Raw genomic sequence first — 17,636 nt, 5'->3', positions numbered from 1 at the left:
AGTCTGCTTCTCCCTCTGACCCTCCCCCCTCTCATGTTCTCTCTCACTCTCATTCTTTCTCTCCCAAATAAATAAATAAAATCTTTAAAAAAAATTTCAGAACTAGTAAACAAATTTAGCAAGGCTATAGGATAAAAGATAAACAGAAAAATCAACTGGTTGGGGCACCTGGGTGACTCAGTCATTTAAGTGTCCAACTCTTAACGACTGAGCCACCCACGCGCCCCTTAAGCGTCCAACTCTTGATTTCAGCTCAGGTCATGAACTCAGGGTCGTGGGACTGAGCACCGTGTTGGGATCTGTGCTCAGCCAAGAGTCTGCTTGAGATTCTCTCTCCCTCTCCCTCTGTCCCTCCCCGCACTCCCCCTGGCACTCTCTAAAATAAATGAATGAACGAATGAATGAATAAAAATGAATTGGTTTTTTACATACTAACAATAAACACATGGACACCAAAATTAAAAATCCAATACCATTTATAACCAAAACAAAACCAAAAACCTATGTCTAAATCTAAGAACATGTACAAAGTCTATTTAATGTCAATGAAAAAAGTCAAAGATACAAATAAATGGAGAGATGCACCATGTTCATTTACTGGAAAACTAAACAGAAAAGATGTCATTTCTCCCCAAATAAATACACAAGTTTAATGGAACTCCTATCAAGATACTTGCAAGACATTCTGTAAATAAAGATTATTCTAAAATTTATGTGAAAAGACAAAAAAAATGAGAATAAGTAAAACAATTTTAGGGGAAAAAAAGTAGGAATCAGTCTGATTTCCAGACTTATTATAAAGCTACAGTAATCAAGGTTGTGTGGTATTTGGTAGAGGGAAAGCCACATAGATTAATGGGAACAGAACAGAGGAGGGTCTGGAGATGGACCCTCACAAAAATGCCTGACTGATTTCTGACAAACATATTCAACAGAGGAAAGACAGCCTTTTCAACAAAGGGTGCTGGAGTAAATGGATACCCAGAGGCAAAAAATGAACCTCAATATAAGTTTCACACCTTACATAAAAATTAATTCAAAATGGATCACAGACTTAAATGTAAAACGTAAAACTATAAAACTTTTAGGAAAAAAAGAAGACAAAATCTTCAGAATAAGGGGTGGGCAGAGTTCTTAGAAATGACACCAAAAACATGTTCCACAAACAAAACAAAACAAAACCAAAAAAACAGATAAACTGGACTTCATCAAAGTTAAAAACAAGGGCGCCTGGGTGGCTCAGTTGGTTAAGCGACTGCCTTCAGCTCAGGTCATGATCCTGGAGTCCCAGGATCGAGTCCCGCATCGGGCTCCCTGCTCAGCAGGGAGTCTGCTTCTCCCTCTGACCCTCTTCCCTCTCGTGCTCTCTCTCTCTCTCTATCTCATTCTCTCTCTCAAATAAATAAATAAAACCTTTAAAAAAAAAAAACAAAGTTAAAAACAAAACAAAACAAAAACAAACAGAAAGGTCTTAGAAATTAAAAAGCCTGACAAATAAAAAATTCAACAGGGTGGTTGGAATGTAAAGCTGAGGAAATCTGCTGGAATGTAGAGGGGGGAAAAACACCCAAAGATATGAAAAATCAAGGGGAGAAAACACGAAAAATTAGAAAATCAATTCAGGAGAACCAACATCCAAAATAACAGCAATTTCACACAAAAGGAAGAGAGAAAAGGAAATCACCAAATAAGACAAGCTAAAATTCCTCATAACGCAAGGATAGGAGTCTCTAGATTACATGGGAACATCATTTATTAATAAATAATAAATGCACACAGCAAGGTGTATCATCAAGATATTTCAGAACACTGTAAACAAAGGGGAAACTGATAAATTTCTAGGGAGAAAATAATGGGTCACACCCAAAGGGCTGATATTAGAATGACTTCGGACTTCCTATCCACAACAATGAAAGCTAAAATACGGTATAGTAATGCTTTCAAATATCTGAATGAAACTAATTTCTGAGCCAGAATTTTATACACAAGGTTTCACATGTGTGAATGTAAAATAAAGACACTTCCAGTCCTGCAAGGTCTCAAAAATCTACCTACCATGCATAAGGAAGCTACCACAGGATAAGCTCCACCAAAATGAGGAAGTAAAACAAAAAACAAGTCAGGAAATCTAACAAAAAAGCGAGGCAAAGGGAATGACTAAAAAGTTCCAAGATAAAACTATAAATTAGACCTAGAGAGCAGCCAAACCAGATTTCACTGAGTAAAAAAAAAGTATTTTAAAAGAATGATTTCTACAGCCTAGGGAGAGTTTGGGGTTAAACTGCTGAAAAGTACACAGAAAAGACAGACCAAAAAATGGAAAAAGATTATTAATTCCAGTGAAAACAGTTATACAGAAAAGGAATAGTAATCCTAGTCCACCAGAAGATTCTGCAAGAACAGTGTTTTCGTACATGTAAAAACTAATCCCACTGTAACTAACATATTGCCAGAAACTTACTGCTGTTGCAGCAGAACAGGAAATGAGCATGATTGCAGGTATTTGGGGAGAAGGGCGTGCAGGGGATGAAAGAGAGCTAAATTTTTACTTTCCATACTATATAATGCCTAAAATGGAGAAAAAAATCAAGAACTAGCAATATCAGCATGATATTTTGAAACACAGCAAATGAATCAACAAAAAGTGGTTGTCTCTGGGACCTTGCAGTGACAGAGGAGGGCCCCTCAGGGAACTGCGTCAAGTTTCTGGAAACAAGCTTCGTTCACTTATGTGAGTATTTAAGTTCTGAAAAAATATAAACTCAAAACAGAACACAAACTTTCACAGCTAATTCATAGCTGGGCCAGAACTTGAACTCATGTAACTGAGTTCCCAATCAGGTGTGTTAATTTGTGAGCTCATAAGGGGCCTGTGTCTTCCTAGTTCCACACCCGCCTAGCACAGAGCCAGCCCTCAAACATGTTTCTGAATGAGTGGGAAAAAGTTAAAGAATGGGATTACTTTCATAACGCCAGAAAATGAGTGAGAAGGGCATTCCAGGCAGAGGAAACAGGAGAAGCAAAGACAGGAAACGGAGTGTGAGAGCTAGGCAAGGCAGGAACAAGGGGAGGAGGGGGCAAAGAGAAGTGGCCAGAAAATCCAGTGGCTTCTGGTGGGAGATGCACTGAGCTGGTTGTCCGGAGCCCTGTGGCGGGGGAGTGGGCACACACTGGTGCCTTGTGGACAGATCCAGGTGGCCCTGGGTATTTGAGCCTTGGGGTTTTTTGTCTGTTTTGCAATGATGACAGCAACACTTATTTCTCCCAGCAAATGGTTCCTTCTCAAATGGTTTCAGCTTTTTGAAATCTATAGTACCAGGCTCTCTAAAATCCTGAGGTCTTTTTCAGTTAACCCAACTACAGTACAACTAGTTACTCTAAGTAGCCCCTGCAAGGGCAACTCCACAGGGGTGGACAGGGCAAGCAAAGCCTCGTGGAATCCCTACAATGCCACCTTCACCCATTTTGGGGCCTCTTTTTGTTCTTTACAAAAGCATGAAAATCCAGGGTATAAAGGAATCATTACCTCTAGGTGAATATTTGCATCAGATATTACCATTATTCATACATTCACTTCATCCTAAGTCTATAAAGTATAGTTGACACTTGAACAACATGAGTTTGAACTGCGTGAATCCAGAGCATATTTTTTTCCTTAAATACAGTACAGTACTGTAAATGCTTTTTCCTTATGATTTTTTCTTTCTTTCTTTCTTTCTTTTTTTTTTTAAGTAGGCTCCACACAGGGCTTGAACTCACAACCCTGAGATCAAGACCTGAGCTGAGATTAAGAGTCAGACGCTTAACCCACTAAGCCACCCAGGCACCCCTCCTCATGATTTTCTTAATATTTTCTTTCCTCTAGCTTCCTTTATTTCAAGAATATAGTATATAATACATACAACATACAAAATATGCATTGACTGTTTATGTTATCAGTAAGACTTGCAGTTAATGGCAGGCTACTAGTCAAGTTTTGGGGACATTGAAAGTAATATGAGGATTTTCAACTGTTCAGGGGTTAACACCCCAACCTCTGTGTTGTTCAAGGATCAACTGTATTTACTTCATGTTAAGCAGTCTGCTGGAATATAAAGTTCCCAATTTTAAAAAATTTACCTTCTGATGGCAAAATTACTTATAAGATAACAAGATAAGCAATATAATTGGCGTAAACAAAAGTATTGTAGAAACACAAAGGAATAAGACTATTTAAGGAGGTGCCTGGGTGGCTCAGTCCGTTAAGCCTCTGACTCTTGATTTCGGCTCAGATCATGATCTCAGGGTCATGACATCGAGCCCTGCATTGGGCTCCACACTGGGTGTGGAGCCTGTTTAAGATTTTCTCCCTCTCACTCTTCCTCTCTGCCTACCCCCCACTCACACTTGATCGCTCTCTCTCTTAAAAAAAAAAAAATACTAAGTTTTTTAATGTAAAATATCAAACAGAAGTGAAAGTAAGAGACTAACTAACTCCCATACACCCACCACTCTGCTTTGATCATAACCCTTTGCCAATTTTGTTTCTCTTCTAAATCCACTCATTAACTTTAAGACATCATGTTATTTCATCCACAAATATTTCAGCACATATTTCTAACAGATAGGGACTCTTTCTTTAAACACAGTATGAATCTGAATTGTGAAAACAAAGTTTTTAAGATGTGAGGTATAATTAACATATGATAAAATGCACAGATCTTAAGGTGTTCAGTTGAGTTCTAACACTTGTATAGTCCTGTGTAAAAACTACCCAGAACAAGATATAGAACGTTTCTATGGCCTGGAAAGTTCCCACATGCCTCCTTCTAGTCAATCTAGTCAACACTCAGATGACCACTTTCTGATCTGTTACCATAGATCACTTTTGCCTGTTCTTGGACTTTTATAAATGGAATCATAGAGTATGTATGAGTAACAGATTTCTAGTCCAAAAAAAAGGGGGGGGAACCATTTCTGGAGGAAAGAACTACATGTATAACATATAAAGGTGTATTCGCGGAATGCTGAGAAGTTCAAGAGGGATGAAAACCAGGACTGGTAGTAGACAAGGCTAGAAGAGGAGGCTCATCAGAGAGCCAGGGTTTCTGGATTAAACTCCATAGTTAGTTCTGGGAATGAAGTTATGAAATAAACTTTTCCCGATGCAAAACATTTCTCTGACCTTAAAAGTTGGTCAGTTCTGTCAATATGCTCCTTTCTCCTCAACCCTCCAGCTAAGGGTGACCAAGACCGGAGAAGCATGCTCTAACCCATCCCTCTTCATTCTCATCTTGTGATGAGGCTCCTTTGCCATCTCAGGGAAGGAACAAGCCTCCCCAAACCCCCCAAAGCCTTTCTTATGAGAGGGCACATTTTAAACAAGCAATCCCAAGTCTGAGGGGCAGCCTTACCATTATCTGGATTTCTCTCTTGCACACCTGGAGATCATGCTCATTGTTGACAAACATGCGTTTCAAGGCACATTTCATTCCATTGCTTGTCCTCACCAGAAACACGATAGCAAATCCACCTGTGAGGGAAACACACATACAAGCTCTTTTGAGTCGTGTTCAAAAAGTTAGTTGGATAACCACAGTGGCTGCAGCTCTGTGCTGTCACTATTAATGCTACTGATGCCATCATCAGCTAGACCTAAGGGTTGGCCTGGCCCAGAAGGCACTCTTGGAGTCAAGGGACTCAGACATTACTATGGGATTGGGTGGCAAGAGTCAGAAAATTGTTCCTGAACACCTATGTCAGGAAGAAAGAAGAATAGTAACTATCTTGTAAAGAACCTACAAATAAACAGATGAACAAACAGATGAAGAAAAAAGAACTACATTCCAACCACTGTCCTAGGCACTTTGAGCTCTTATTTAATGCTTACTATAATCCTGTGAGGCTGGGTATTATTTTTCCCTTAAAGACGATTACTAGCTAAAGAAAACAGAGGCTCCAAGAGATTAGATTCAACCAAGGACTTAAAAAAAAAATTAAATCCAGCACTTAACCAGAGAGGCTTGGAAATTATTTTAATAATTGTTATAATAATAGTTGTCAAATTCAAGAAGCTTTCTCTTCCTTCTCAACCCTCCTCACCGCCCCCCGCCCCAACTGGGATCTAACAATTGACCTTGAGGGGGCGCCTGGGTAGCTCAGTCGATAACCATCTGCTCTGGTCATGATCCCAAAATTCTGGGAAGGAGCCGCATCAGGTTCCCTGCTCAGCGGGGAGCCAGCCTCTCCCTCTCCCGCTCCCCCTACTTGTGTTTCCTCTCTCTATCAAATAAATGAATAAAAAAAAAATGACCTTGAGGATTCCTCCTGCCATTCCTACCTCATGGGCTACTGAAAAGACACAAAATATAGGTATGAAAGTGCTCCTCAACACAGCAGACACCAGCAAAGTATAACTCAATTACTGGGCAGATGTTTTAATGTCCACATCAACCTTTCCCTTAAAGACCAAAATTCTTTAAAAAGAATTTTATATAACTCTAACAGAAATTCTTAAATGCTCTGGATTGGTTACACCTTAGCATTCCACAGATTCTTATAACTCCTTCCTTCCATCTCATTCCCCAAACATTGCAGGAGGTGTTCAGTGCCACTGTTAACAGGGGTTATAAATAGATAAGGTGCAGCAAAGCTGTCAAAGCTGAAGGCTTTGGGATAAGCAGCAATTAGACTGGGCACTTAGTCCATCTGCCTGCTTGTACACCATCATAATTTAGCTTGAACTATCCTGCACATTGACCCTGGGTAGCAAGGGAAAAAAAAGGTAGTGAGGCTATTCTCTGCACACAGGTAATCACTAATTGGATGGAGAGGGACACAGAGTGAAGTAACCAGTGTGGGAAGTTGAGCGGAGGTCCTGGTATAGCGCTGGGGCTAGCTGCCACATGCAAAACTGATAGAGGGCAAAAGCAGTGACTCTCTAGATCCTGAAGCAGAAGTCTTGAGTCCTGTTGAAACTCTCTACATCCTCTGAGGCCCAGTGGCACTTGAGCACCTGTCTGTCGATGTCTGTGGCCATTTCCTGGTGTACCCTCACAGTGTGTATTCTTTTTCAAGTCTGCTTGTATAGGTTTCTGCAGCTGGTAATCAAAAAGAGTTTCAAACATAAAGCACTCTTGCATGTTTTCATACAACACACACATAATTCTGTGTTTACAAAAATGTTAATGGGCTCAAATGTTCCAAGTGTGCATTCTGATAATGTTTACCAGAGATGGCATGTTTGTAGATTTCCTATCACAACGTCCTTCTTCAGGAGTCAGATGAGCACTAAGATTTGCCATAAAGTCTTTAATTTCCACGGTCATCTTGAATCTTTGTATCTCAGTAACATTTTCTATTTTCTTGTAATACTTTACAGTCCACTTACACTGCTCAATTGTCAATTTTAATTCTAGAAATTTACTTTAAAAATTTGTTTAAAACCCTACCATGTATTGACAAGTAGAGGTGTTATGACACACACACACACAATCTCAATTTTAAGATGCATATTTTTTACATTTGAATTTTTAGGATATCAGAATTTTTCTTATAATAAATATGCACAGGGGCGCCCGGGTGGCTCAGTTGTTGGGCGTCTGCCTTCGGCTCGGGTCGTGATCCCAGGGTCCTGGGATCAAGCCCCGCATCAGGCTCCCTGATCCACGGGAGGCCTGCCTCTCCCTCTCCCACTCCCCATGCTGTGTTCCCTCTCTCGCTGTGTCTCTCTCTGTCAAATAAATGAAATCTTTAAAAAAAAAAATATGTACATTGAAAGCAGTAGTACTTAATCTTCTTTTCCCCAAAAAGCTATTAAATTCATGTGTCTTATTTTCAATCAGAATGAGAAATGCTAATATAAATTATAAAATAATTATTTTGTAACAGTCCGAGTATTCATTTTATAGGTATTCACATTTTTAAAAAAGATTTTTTTTATTTATTTATTTGAGAGAGAGAGAGAAAGAGAGCACAAGCAGGGCAGAGGGAGAGGGAGAAGCAGGCTCCCCGCCAAGCAGGGAGCTCAATGCGGGGCTCTATCCCAGGACCCTAAGATCATGACCTGAGCCGAAGGCAGATGCTTAACCGTTAACTGAGCCACCCAGGTGCCCCAGGTATTTGAATTTTTTATTTTTATTTTATTTATTTATTTATTTATTTATTTTTAAAGATTTTTATTTGAGAGAGAACACAAGCAGAGGAAGCAGCAGGCAGAGGGAGAGGGAGAAGCAGGCTCCCCACTGAGCAGGGAGCCCAATGCGGGGCTCGATCCCAGCACCCCGGGATCATGACCCAAGCCAAAGGCAGCCACTTAACCGACTGAGCCACCCAGGCACCCCTGAATTTTTTTTTTTTAAATCACAGAACTACAAACTTTGTATCAGCAATGCTCCTAAGAAGCATTAAAGAGGGAGGCTTAGGAATCCCATGGCTAATTATGCAGAACCTGTCACTCTGCTGACTGTCCAAACGATGTTCTTTCCACTTTACCCATCTTAGAGAAAGCCTGCATAACAGGCCCTTTAGATACTAAGGAGACATCCAACAGTGCTGTAGAACATGAGCCCGGAAGGGCCATTTCTACAGTTCTGTGATGCATGGAACCACTGAAGGACAGGGCAGTTCTTGCAGAAGCAGGCTGACGATGCAGCAATCTGAGAGAACTGCCACCAGATGGAAGCAGTGTAGTCTCTCTGGCCAGTGTAGCAAGATGACCTTTCCAGCCGAAACTGAAGAAATGTGGCGAGTGCCTACGTCACGATCCAGGCAAGCACAAAGGGTTGAGAAGAGCCAGCCAAGATTCTCAAAGCCTATGACTATCACAGATCTAAAGGTAAAGCAACGAACCCGTATGCCTAACACAGAGGGAACCACATGATTTAGCTTCTATGCCCACAAAGGGGCTTATTTGTAGGTGAGAAGCATGTTAAGGCAGAGTTCCTTGATCGTGAGATCAAATCCAAAGGCTGCTAGGATGTGTCAGTTTAAAGGTGTTGGTCACTATCAATGTGCAGTTGGCCGACTAGAGATGTAAGTTACTCAGTTAGGAAGAAGAGGGGAGACAGCACCACTTGAGGTACTGCTCTAGCACAGGCCCGGGGCCACCGTATAGATCGGGGTACGAAGATTCTTGGCCACAGCTAAACAGAGCTCAGGCTGTTACACAAGAAGGCAACTATAAGACTGTCAGAAGAGATGCTTATTTCAGATTAAGGTGCATCCCAAGACCTTGATTAAATGGAAAAACCTAACGCTGAGCTGGGGACAGTTTGGACAGAGGTAAGAAAAGCTAACATGCAGCAGAGCCTGTGCCAGTCTGCCCACTAGAATATGTGCCAGTCGCTTGGCCTACTTGCATTCTTTTTTGAAACACTAAGATATTCTCTATGATTTCACTGGAATCCATTTTGGGGGGAAATTCATGAATTTATTGAATCACAAAGGGAAAAAGGATTCATTCCATGATGTGAGGTGAGCAAGTGAAATAGCCGTGATAATTTTGACACAGACACATTTTAGCCCCTTAAATATGTTGGAATATTCTTTTATTTCCACAAAGAAACATGCTTTCTCCCACTTTCCCTAAAATATATAGCACTTTTTAAAAAATTTTTTTAAAGATTTTATTTATTTGAGAGGCTGAGAGAGAGAGAGAGAGAGAGTGCTCAAACCTGAGCAGGGGGAGGGAGAAGCAGACTCCCCGCTGAGCAGGGCGCCCGACGCAGGGCTCCATCTCAGGACCCTGGGATCATGACCTGAGCTGAAGGCAGACACTTAACCAACTGAGCCACCCAGGCGTTCCAAATATATAGCACTCTTGGGTATATCTCTATTTTTTTTTTATTTTGGCTTTTTAAAACATTTTTAAAAAATTCAATTTAACATATATTATTAGTTTCAGGTGGAATTTAATGATTCATCACTTACATATAATACCCAGTACTCAGCACAAGTGCCCTCCTTAATGCCCTTCACCCTCTTACCCCATCCCCCACCCATCTCCCCTCCAGCAATCCTCCGTTTGTTCCCTATAGTTAAGAGTTTCTTATGGTTTGCCTCCCTGTTTTCATCTTATTTTATTTGTCCTTCCCTTCCCCTATGTTCATCTATTTCTTAAATTACACACATGAGTAAAATATGGTATTTCTCTTTCTCTGATTTCTTTTGCTTAGCATAATACCCTCTAGTTCCATCCACATCATTGCAAATGGCAAGATTTCATTCTTTTTGATGGCTAATAGTCCAGTGTGTGTGTGTGTGTGTGTGTGTGTGTGTGTGTGTGTGTGTGTGTGTACACACACCACTTCTTTTTTATCCATTCATCTGTCAACGGACATTTGGGCTCTTTCCATAGTTTGGCTATTGTGGACATTGCTGCTATAAACATTAGAGTGCATGTTCTCCTTCGCATCACACTATGTTTGTATCCTTTGGATAAATACCTAGTAATGCAACTGCTGGGTCATAGGGTAGCTCCCCCTCATTTTTAATGATGTGGATGGGTACTTATCACTCACTATGAGATTAGAGATTTTTGTCTCTTTGGTTCCCCTCTGTATCCTCATGCCCTAGAATAGTGCCTAACATACATCAGGCACTCAAAAATTAATTAACTTTCCTCTTACCATCACTACAGAGCATAGAAAAGGCTACAGAAAGTGGTGGTGGGGAGACCATGGGAAACTAAAGCAACGGCTCATGTGAAGGAACAGCCACTACACAACTCCTGGTAATCAGTGCCACAAGAATATGGACCCAGATCTGCTAGTTCCTAAAGATAAGCTGGAAACCCAAAACTGTATGTGAAATATCCAGATGTAAACACTGGCAACAATCACATTTTAAATTAACGCTGGACAGGCTGACACTACAAAGCTAAAGGAAATGCATCTGAAAGGCTGAGTCTCTGAGCCTATGGTGTCCTCCATCTAATCTAGTCTAACCCCTCATCTTACTGATGGCCAGGGGAGGAAGCCCCACAGCCAGCGTTACACAAAGTGAAAATATATATATATAGGCTCCTACACTGGTTATCACAGTTCTTGCCTCCCTTCCCTAAAGAGGAATTTACGGAATTTGCCCCTACCCAGCATTTGTATTTGACTTTATACTTTTTCAAAGGCATTTCAAAATCAATTATTTCATTTATATTTTCACAATAACTGAATGAGGTAGATGAACTACCCACTGTCCTCATTTTCCTGATAGGAAAGAAACAGAGAGAGATTAAGCTCCTGTTACAAAAATATACAAAGCTAGTTAGTGGTAGAGAGCAAACTAGATCACTCATCTTTTTAAATGTTTTAAACCAACTTTATATACAATACAATGCACCCTTTTAAGTGTAGAGTTTGATGAGTTTTCGTACCCTTACACTCTCTTTCAGCCATCACCTCCATCAGTCCATCACTGTGAACAGCTCCATGTGCGTCTTCGCAGGCAACCACCCCCTCCCATACTATCTCCTGTAACTTCTGATCTGCATTCGGTCCTGTGGATTAGTTTTGCTTGCTCCAGAATAAATGGAATCATACAGTATGTACTATTATGTTTGGGTTCTTCTGTATAATATTTCTGAGATTCATTTTCATTGTTACATGTATCTGTAACTTGGGGTTTTTTAAACTGCAGACTAGTATTGCATGATATAGATATTCTCCACAATTAGCTTATCCATTCACCTTTTAAAGAACATTTGCATTGTTTCTACTTGGAGCTGTTATAAATAAAATGTTCATATAGAAGTCCATTTTTTTGTAGACATAAGTATTTATTTCTCTTGGGTAAATAACTAGGAATGGAATTGCTGGGACATATGGTAAGTGTATATTCAGCTTTATAAGAAACTACTAAGTACTTCTCCACAATAGTTGTACTATTTTGCACTCCCAACAGCCACACATGAGCATTCTGGCTGTTCTACACCCTCATCAACACTTGGTATTGTTAATTTTTTCTTTTAGCCATTCTAGTGAGTGTGTAGCAATATTTCATTATGATTTTAATTTACATTTCCCTATAGATCCTTCAGCATTTAAACTCCTAGGATTAGCTGCTCTCCAGCACCTTCCTGATGAAAGGCTTTAATAAGCATAGGATCACAGAGTCACGGATGAGTTACTGAGGTCATGTGGACTTCTACCTCTCAAGCAAAGAGGACAGAAGTGCCGAGTTCTCTTCTGTGAGCAGCAGACAAGTGAGAATTTATATACAGAGGGAGAATTATATAATCTCTAAAAATTTTCAACTCTGACACCAATAAGCGATCCTGGCCCTCAATATCATTTTCATGGCTGAAGCTTTTTAAGCAAAACCTCCTCAGGAGCCTCATCATGATACTCAACATCAGCAAGGGGGCTTCTGAAAAACTAAATGTAGTACCTCTCCCGGCTTTGTTTTGAAGATTGAATCACGCTAGATAGTACCAGGCCCCAGGGACTGCTCTGAATGAATCAAGACCTGACCAGCAACTTCCACTGAGCAAAGAAAAGTGAGGGTTGGGGGTGGTAAGGTGATGGGGAAGAGAAGAAAAACACCAAAGTGACTATCTCCGGAATGGTGTGCACAGAGATGGGAAACAGCTGAGCAGACAAATGAGAATGATTAGACCTAGGACGAAGAGACAACAGAAGCCCAGCATGGTGCTGAGACAGGGTTTCTTGATCTGCTGCCAAAGAGGTTTGGTTGGATATTTTAATATTGGGCATAGATTCTAGCCACAAAAATCTGAGACCTGTGTATTTCGTACAGGTAAGGGAAACTTCATTTCCTAACCTAAGTCCCACCTACAGTTATAGAAACGGCTTCCACTTGTCTGAGGTGAAAGGAACCACAGAATACCAAAATGAGAAAAACCTCATCCGGACCCATATTCTGCTCTTGTCTTTCACTTTCTACCCTACAAACTCTTTGTTTCCCTTTTAAAATAAGATTTAACCCGATGAATGCTGTTTACTTATTGCCATTTCTCTTCAAATGACACAAGGAAGAGAAAATGAGCATAGAACCACCCTCGGAAGCTTTTCTGAAGAATCGTACAGAGAACCCAGTTAAAGTGGAACTTAGCCAGGACACAGAACAGTGAGGGCAACACTGGACAAGTTGCTGGATCTCTTTGGCCTCCATTTTCTCAACTGCAGAAATTATGATGAAACTAGTGGTTTTCAAACAGTTCCTCAGAGCCCTAGGACCAAGAGGTATTTCAGTGACCCCAGGAGGAAAAAAAGGATTCCACGTAAAGGTAGTACTCTGCACACAGCTTCTTTCTACCTGTTTAATATTAATTCTGAAAAAGACACTGGGAAAAAGGGGGGGGTGACTCTGCTTTAAAGGAGAAGGAAAATAGTACTCAAAAATATTCTATAGTTTTATGTACAAGTATTTTATAAAGAGAAAAGGATTATACCATTGCAAGTCATCCAAAGGGCCCTTACGTACACACCTGCTGTGGATATAAATACGTGCAGGCAGTTTCTGGGGCAAGGGCTGTGCCACTGTATCCACTGTGCACTAAGACCCTGCGGTCTTCCTTTGCGGTGCGACAGGTTAGGCTCCAACCCTGGCTGGAGCAGGCCACTCTCTCTGAGAAGCCCTGTCCTCTCATCTGTCAAGGGCGGCTGGTATCTCCCTCTCAGTTTGGGGGAGGATTATGTGATAAGCAGAGCAGCAAGCACATAAAAGGTATGTGATGGATATAGGGTTCCATCCTTAACCCCCCCAATCCTTTGTTTTTGTATGATACCTAGCTTAGCATAAAGCTCTAAATCTGGAATATCTTCTTGAAACCAAGGGCATAAAATCCATACACCAATAGGGACCAGACAGATCGGGCAAAGGAGAGAAACAGTCCAGGTATCACAAAATGTTATAGACAGAGGCCAGTGACACAGACTCGCTGTCAGAAAGACCATGGGTTGGGGACTGCACCAACCAGAAAGTGCGTGCCCCAGCCTCATAGGCAGCCACTCCTCAAATCCCAGCCCATCACTGCCATGGAGGAATGTGGGCTGAAGGTTGCCAAGTTTTTTGACTTCCAAGAGAAGCTGGAGTTTTCTGTGAAATCTGCTGATTTTTGTTATTTATTTATTTATTTATTTAATTTGGCTCCGTGCCCAGCATGGAGCCCAACGCAGGGCTTGCACTCACAACCCTGAGATCAAGACCTGGGCTGAGACCAAGAGTCGGACACTTAACTGACTGAGCCACCCAGGTGCCCCGAAATCTCCTGATTTTTAAATCCAGGCAACAAACTTAAAAAAAAAAAAAACCAACTTTTTTTGTTTTTGTTTTAAGATTTTATTTATTTATTTGACAGAGACACAGCGAGAGAGGGAACACAAGCAGGGGGAGTGGGAGAGGGAGAAGCAGGCTTCCCACAGAGCAGGGAGCCCGATGCAGGGATCGATCCCAGGACCCTGAGATCATGACCTGAGCCAAAGGCAGACGCTCAACGACTGAGACACCCTGGTGCCCCCCCCCCCCAATCTCTTAAAACCTGTGCAGTTAAGGAAACCTATTTCCAGTTGGGATTGAACTTGAGAACACTGCTTTGATCTCTGAGCACCTTGTGAAGCAAGCAATCTCCATTTGGCTGGCTGGGAAACCGAGGTACCGAGAAAAACCTAGATGGCCTAGTCCTGCCACTTAGCGGCAGGACCAGGGCTAGAATACAGGTGTGCCAGTTCCTGGCCCTCACCTTGTTCCACCTTCTCCTGCCACCATCCCCTCTCTTTAGCAGTAAACCATGCCCACCTCTACTGTCAGGGAAAGTAAGGGAAAAGACACAGTGACAGGCCAGGGGGCCTCTCCAGCTGACCAGGTAGGAGCTTGGGTATGCGGTCTGCAGTGTCTGTGAGCTCCCATAGACAGTGACACCAAGAGGCCGACAAACACCCATCTACTGTATATTCACATCAAGGACGACTTTGCCAAAAGTTTCAGAAGGAACAAAAATTTTCAAAACTCTGTCACAGATGGCAAGGAACACAACAAAGATTTTACAGGAGAAAAGGTCAGGCTGCATCATTTGTCAACACTGATTTCAGTGGGGACTTGGAGTTTGTTGGGTTTTTTATTTTTTAACGTCAGTCTCTCTTTATTTGCCTCAAATTAAAAATCACCATGTACCAGCTCCTTCTGGGGAACATGTCTAAAGCAGTCCCTTCCAGGCAGAAAGAACACCCAGATGGGGGAAGACTAGAGATATTCAACTTTCTCCCCACCCCCGGCCCCCCATCAGGAACCATGGGCACAAAGTCAGAGACTGGCAAACTCTGGCAGCTGTGCTGAAACATCAACCCAACCCAGTAAGTCCACAGCCCAGGCTGAAGGTGGGGCAGATGGCAACTGCCTCTTCCTCTCCAGGACGGGGATAACTGGAGAGCATCCCCAGCTCAGGGGGTTCTCTGTAGGGGTTTGACAGGAGTCTCTTAAAAGAAAGGAGAGAGACATTTCCAGGGAAGGCACCTGGCTGCCTGGAACAAAAGGTTAGAGCACACACACACACACACACACACACACACACACACACGCACACACCCCAGAGGTGTGTGGAGAAGTACTGCACCCAGAACCAGAGCACGCGGGGCCGTGTCTGTCAATAGTGAAGGCCAAGCAAGAGAGAGACCTCCCCGAGCTCCCCAGCCCCACCTTCGCTGTCCCGTTCCCATGGGGTTAGCTATTGGACAAAGGAGAGAGAAAGGGTAAGAGACATCAGTAGGGCACGTTCTTTGTTCACTTAAATCCACTGAGCAGCTTCCCTGAGTCAGGCTGAGCCATTTTCTGTTCTCTCTACTACAGGCAGGGTGATGATCTTCTAAAAACGCAAAGTGAGTATCATCAGCTGTGTGGAGCTCCTCAGTGGCTTGCTGCCCCACTGTGAACAGAACTCCAAACGCTGGCTACGGCCTGCAAGGCCCCACATGATGGGATGTGATCTCACTCATACACACTCTGGTCCAGCCCCAATTGCCTTCTTTCTTCCTCAGTGTTACTTAGGCTCCACCCTCCCTAAAGATTTCTGGGCATGCTACTGCCTTTGCCCCATGCACTCTTGGCCTGACCAGCTCCTACTAAGCATCCTTCGGGTTTCAGGCTGTTACTTGGATGAGGCTTCCGTGATTGCCCCTGGTCCCACCCCCTTCTTCTGACTTACGTTAAATCCCTTGTTACACACAGCACCCTCTACTTTTCCTTTGGGACATATCAGGAGTATAATTAAATACTTAGGTGGGTAATTCCTGGTTTGATGCCTTCTTCCCCTGAACCCCATAAACTGCACACGATCAGGGGCAATGCCTGACTCACCGTGGCCTCTGTCACCCAGTGCTGTGCACAATGCATAAAACGTACTCAGTGTTTGTTATACAATGTGTCTGCCTAGCACCATAATGGACACCCCCCCACCCCGAAAAAAAAACCTAAACAACAGAAAACACGACACGGTCCCAGGCTTTCAGAAGATTAAACTCTAGTTTGGGATAGAAGGGACACATTTTGAGAAAAGGTCCCCTGGGGAAAAGGTAGTCGACCCCTATAAAGAAAAGCCCTGAGTGCTCAGCCTCGCACAACTGAGGGCGTTGTGAGACGAGCGCCAGACAGGACAGTTACGTGGGCAGCATGCTCATGGTGCGGCACTGTGGAGAGCTGTACAGAAATCTCTGTGCTGTCACACACTGACACTTCCTCTATGCACCATCCCTTCTTTTAAAAATAACCCTTGAGCTGGAAATGAAAACCCTCTTCAGCTGAGAAGGAAAGGAAATCAAACACCCCCATGCTCCATCCTGCATCATCCCTCCCCTGAACAAGTGGAGAGCCTCTTGGGCCTGAACTGTCTCACTTTCCCTAAGCCACTGGTGCCAGCAATCTTCTGATAAGTGGTGTGCAAACAGAGCGGCTGAGGTCAGCTCCGTCAAACCCCAACTGCAGACATCCAAGCTCTGGCTCTAATCATTTCCACCAAGCCTTGGTGTGTGTTGCTGGTCCACACTCTCCAAAGGAGAACTGGGGTTTTGGCAAAGGCAAAAGATGGCTGACATGCTCTCAGCTCCCAAATGTAATTCTAGAGCATTCCACCTTCACTTCACGCTAAAGCCTTTTGTCCGAGGTTCAGGATTTCTGGATCTATGACCCATCACTGCCATATGCCATCCCCTAGGTGTGGTCCCTCCCCCTGGACTTGTGCACCAGCTCACTGTTTCCTTCCCCGCCCAACAGCGGCCATCATCAAGTTGATTTCACTGAGTCTTAACAATTCTATCCCTTAAACTTCTCCAGGATCCATCCTCTCTACTCCATCCCTGGGGCTTCTTCACACTCTCCTCTTTTCTTACCAGGAAAACTAAAATAGAGTCCTCAGTTTCTGTGCCTTGAATCTCTTTCTCTTCTAAAACTCATATCTAATAACTCCTCTTAAAAGCGTTCATTAGTTCCCCAGAATAAAGACCAAATTCCTTACACAGCGGTATGTAAGAACCTTTATATCTTCCATTTTACTATGAAAAATTTCAAACACACAGTAAAGTTGAGAGGATCATACTTCAAATAGCCACACACCCACCACCTAGAGTCTACAATGTTAACATTTGGTATACTTGTTTTATCACGTATATATCATCCATCTATGCAAATACAAACTTGTCTTATTTTGACCC

General features: G+C 42.5%; 1 protein-coding gene across 6 annotated transcripts in view; it reads right to left on the bottom strand.

Moving 5' to 3' along the window:
- The window catches only part of AAK1 (AP2 associated kinase 1), a 171,201-nt gene that overhangs the window by 87,366 nt on the left and 66,199 nt on the right, over positions 1–17,636 (bottom strand). For all 6 annotated transcript variants that reach the window (XM_073897619.1, XM_073897617.1, XM_073897618.1 and 3 more), the window contains exon 3: positions 5,394–5,512. In XM_073897619.1, coding sequence (XP_073753720.1) covers positions 5,394–5,512 — 119 coding nt within the window. The remainder of the gene's footprint in view (positions 1–5,393; positions 5,513–17,636) is intronic.

This window comes from Callorhinus ursinus, unplaced genomic scaffold (genome assembly GCF_003265705.2).
Source record: "Callorhinus ursinus isolate GAN/ISIS: 27379988/994484 unplaced genomic scaffold, GSC_fseal_2.0 scaffold10, whole genome shotgun sequence".
NCBI classification, from domain to species: domain Eukaryota; kingdom Metazoa; phylum Chordata; class Mammalia; order Carnivora; family Otariidae; genus Callorhinus; species Callorhinus ursinus.
This window is presented reverse-complemented; position numbering and strand designations above follow the sequence as displayed.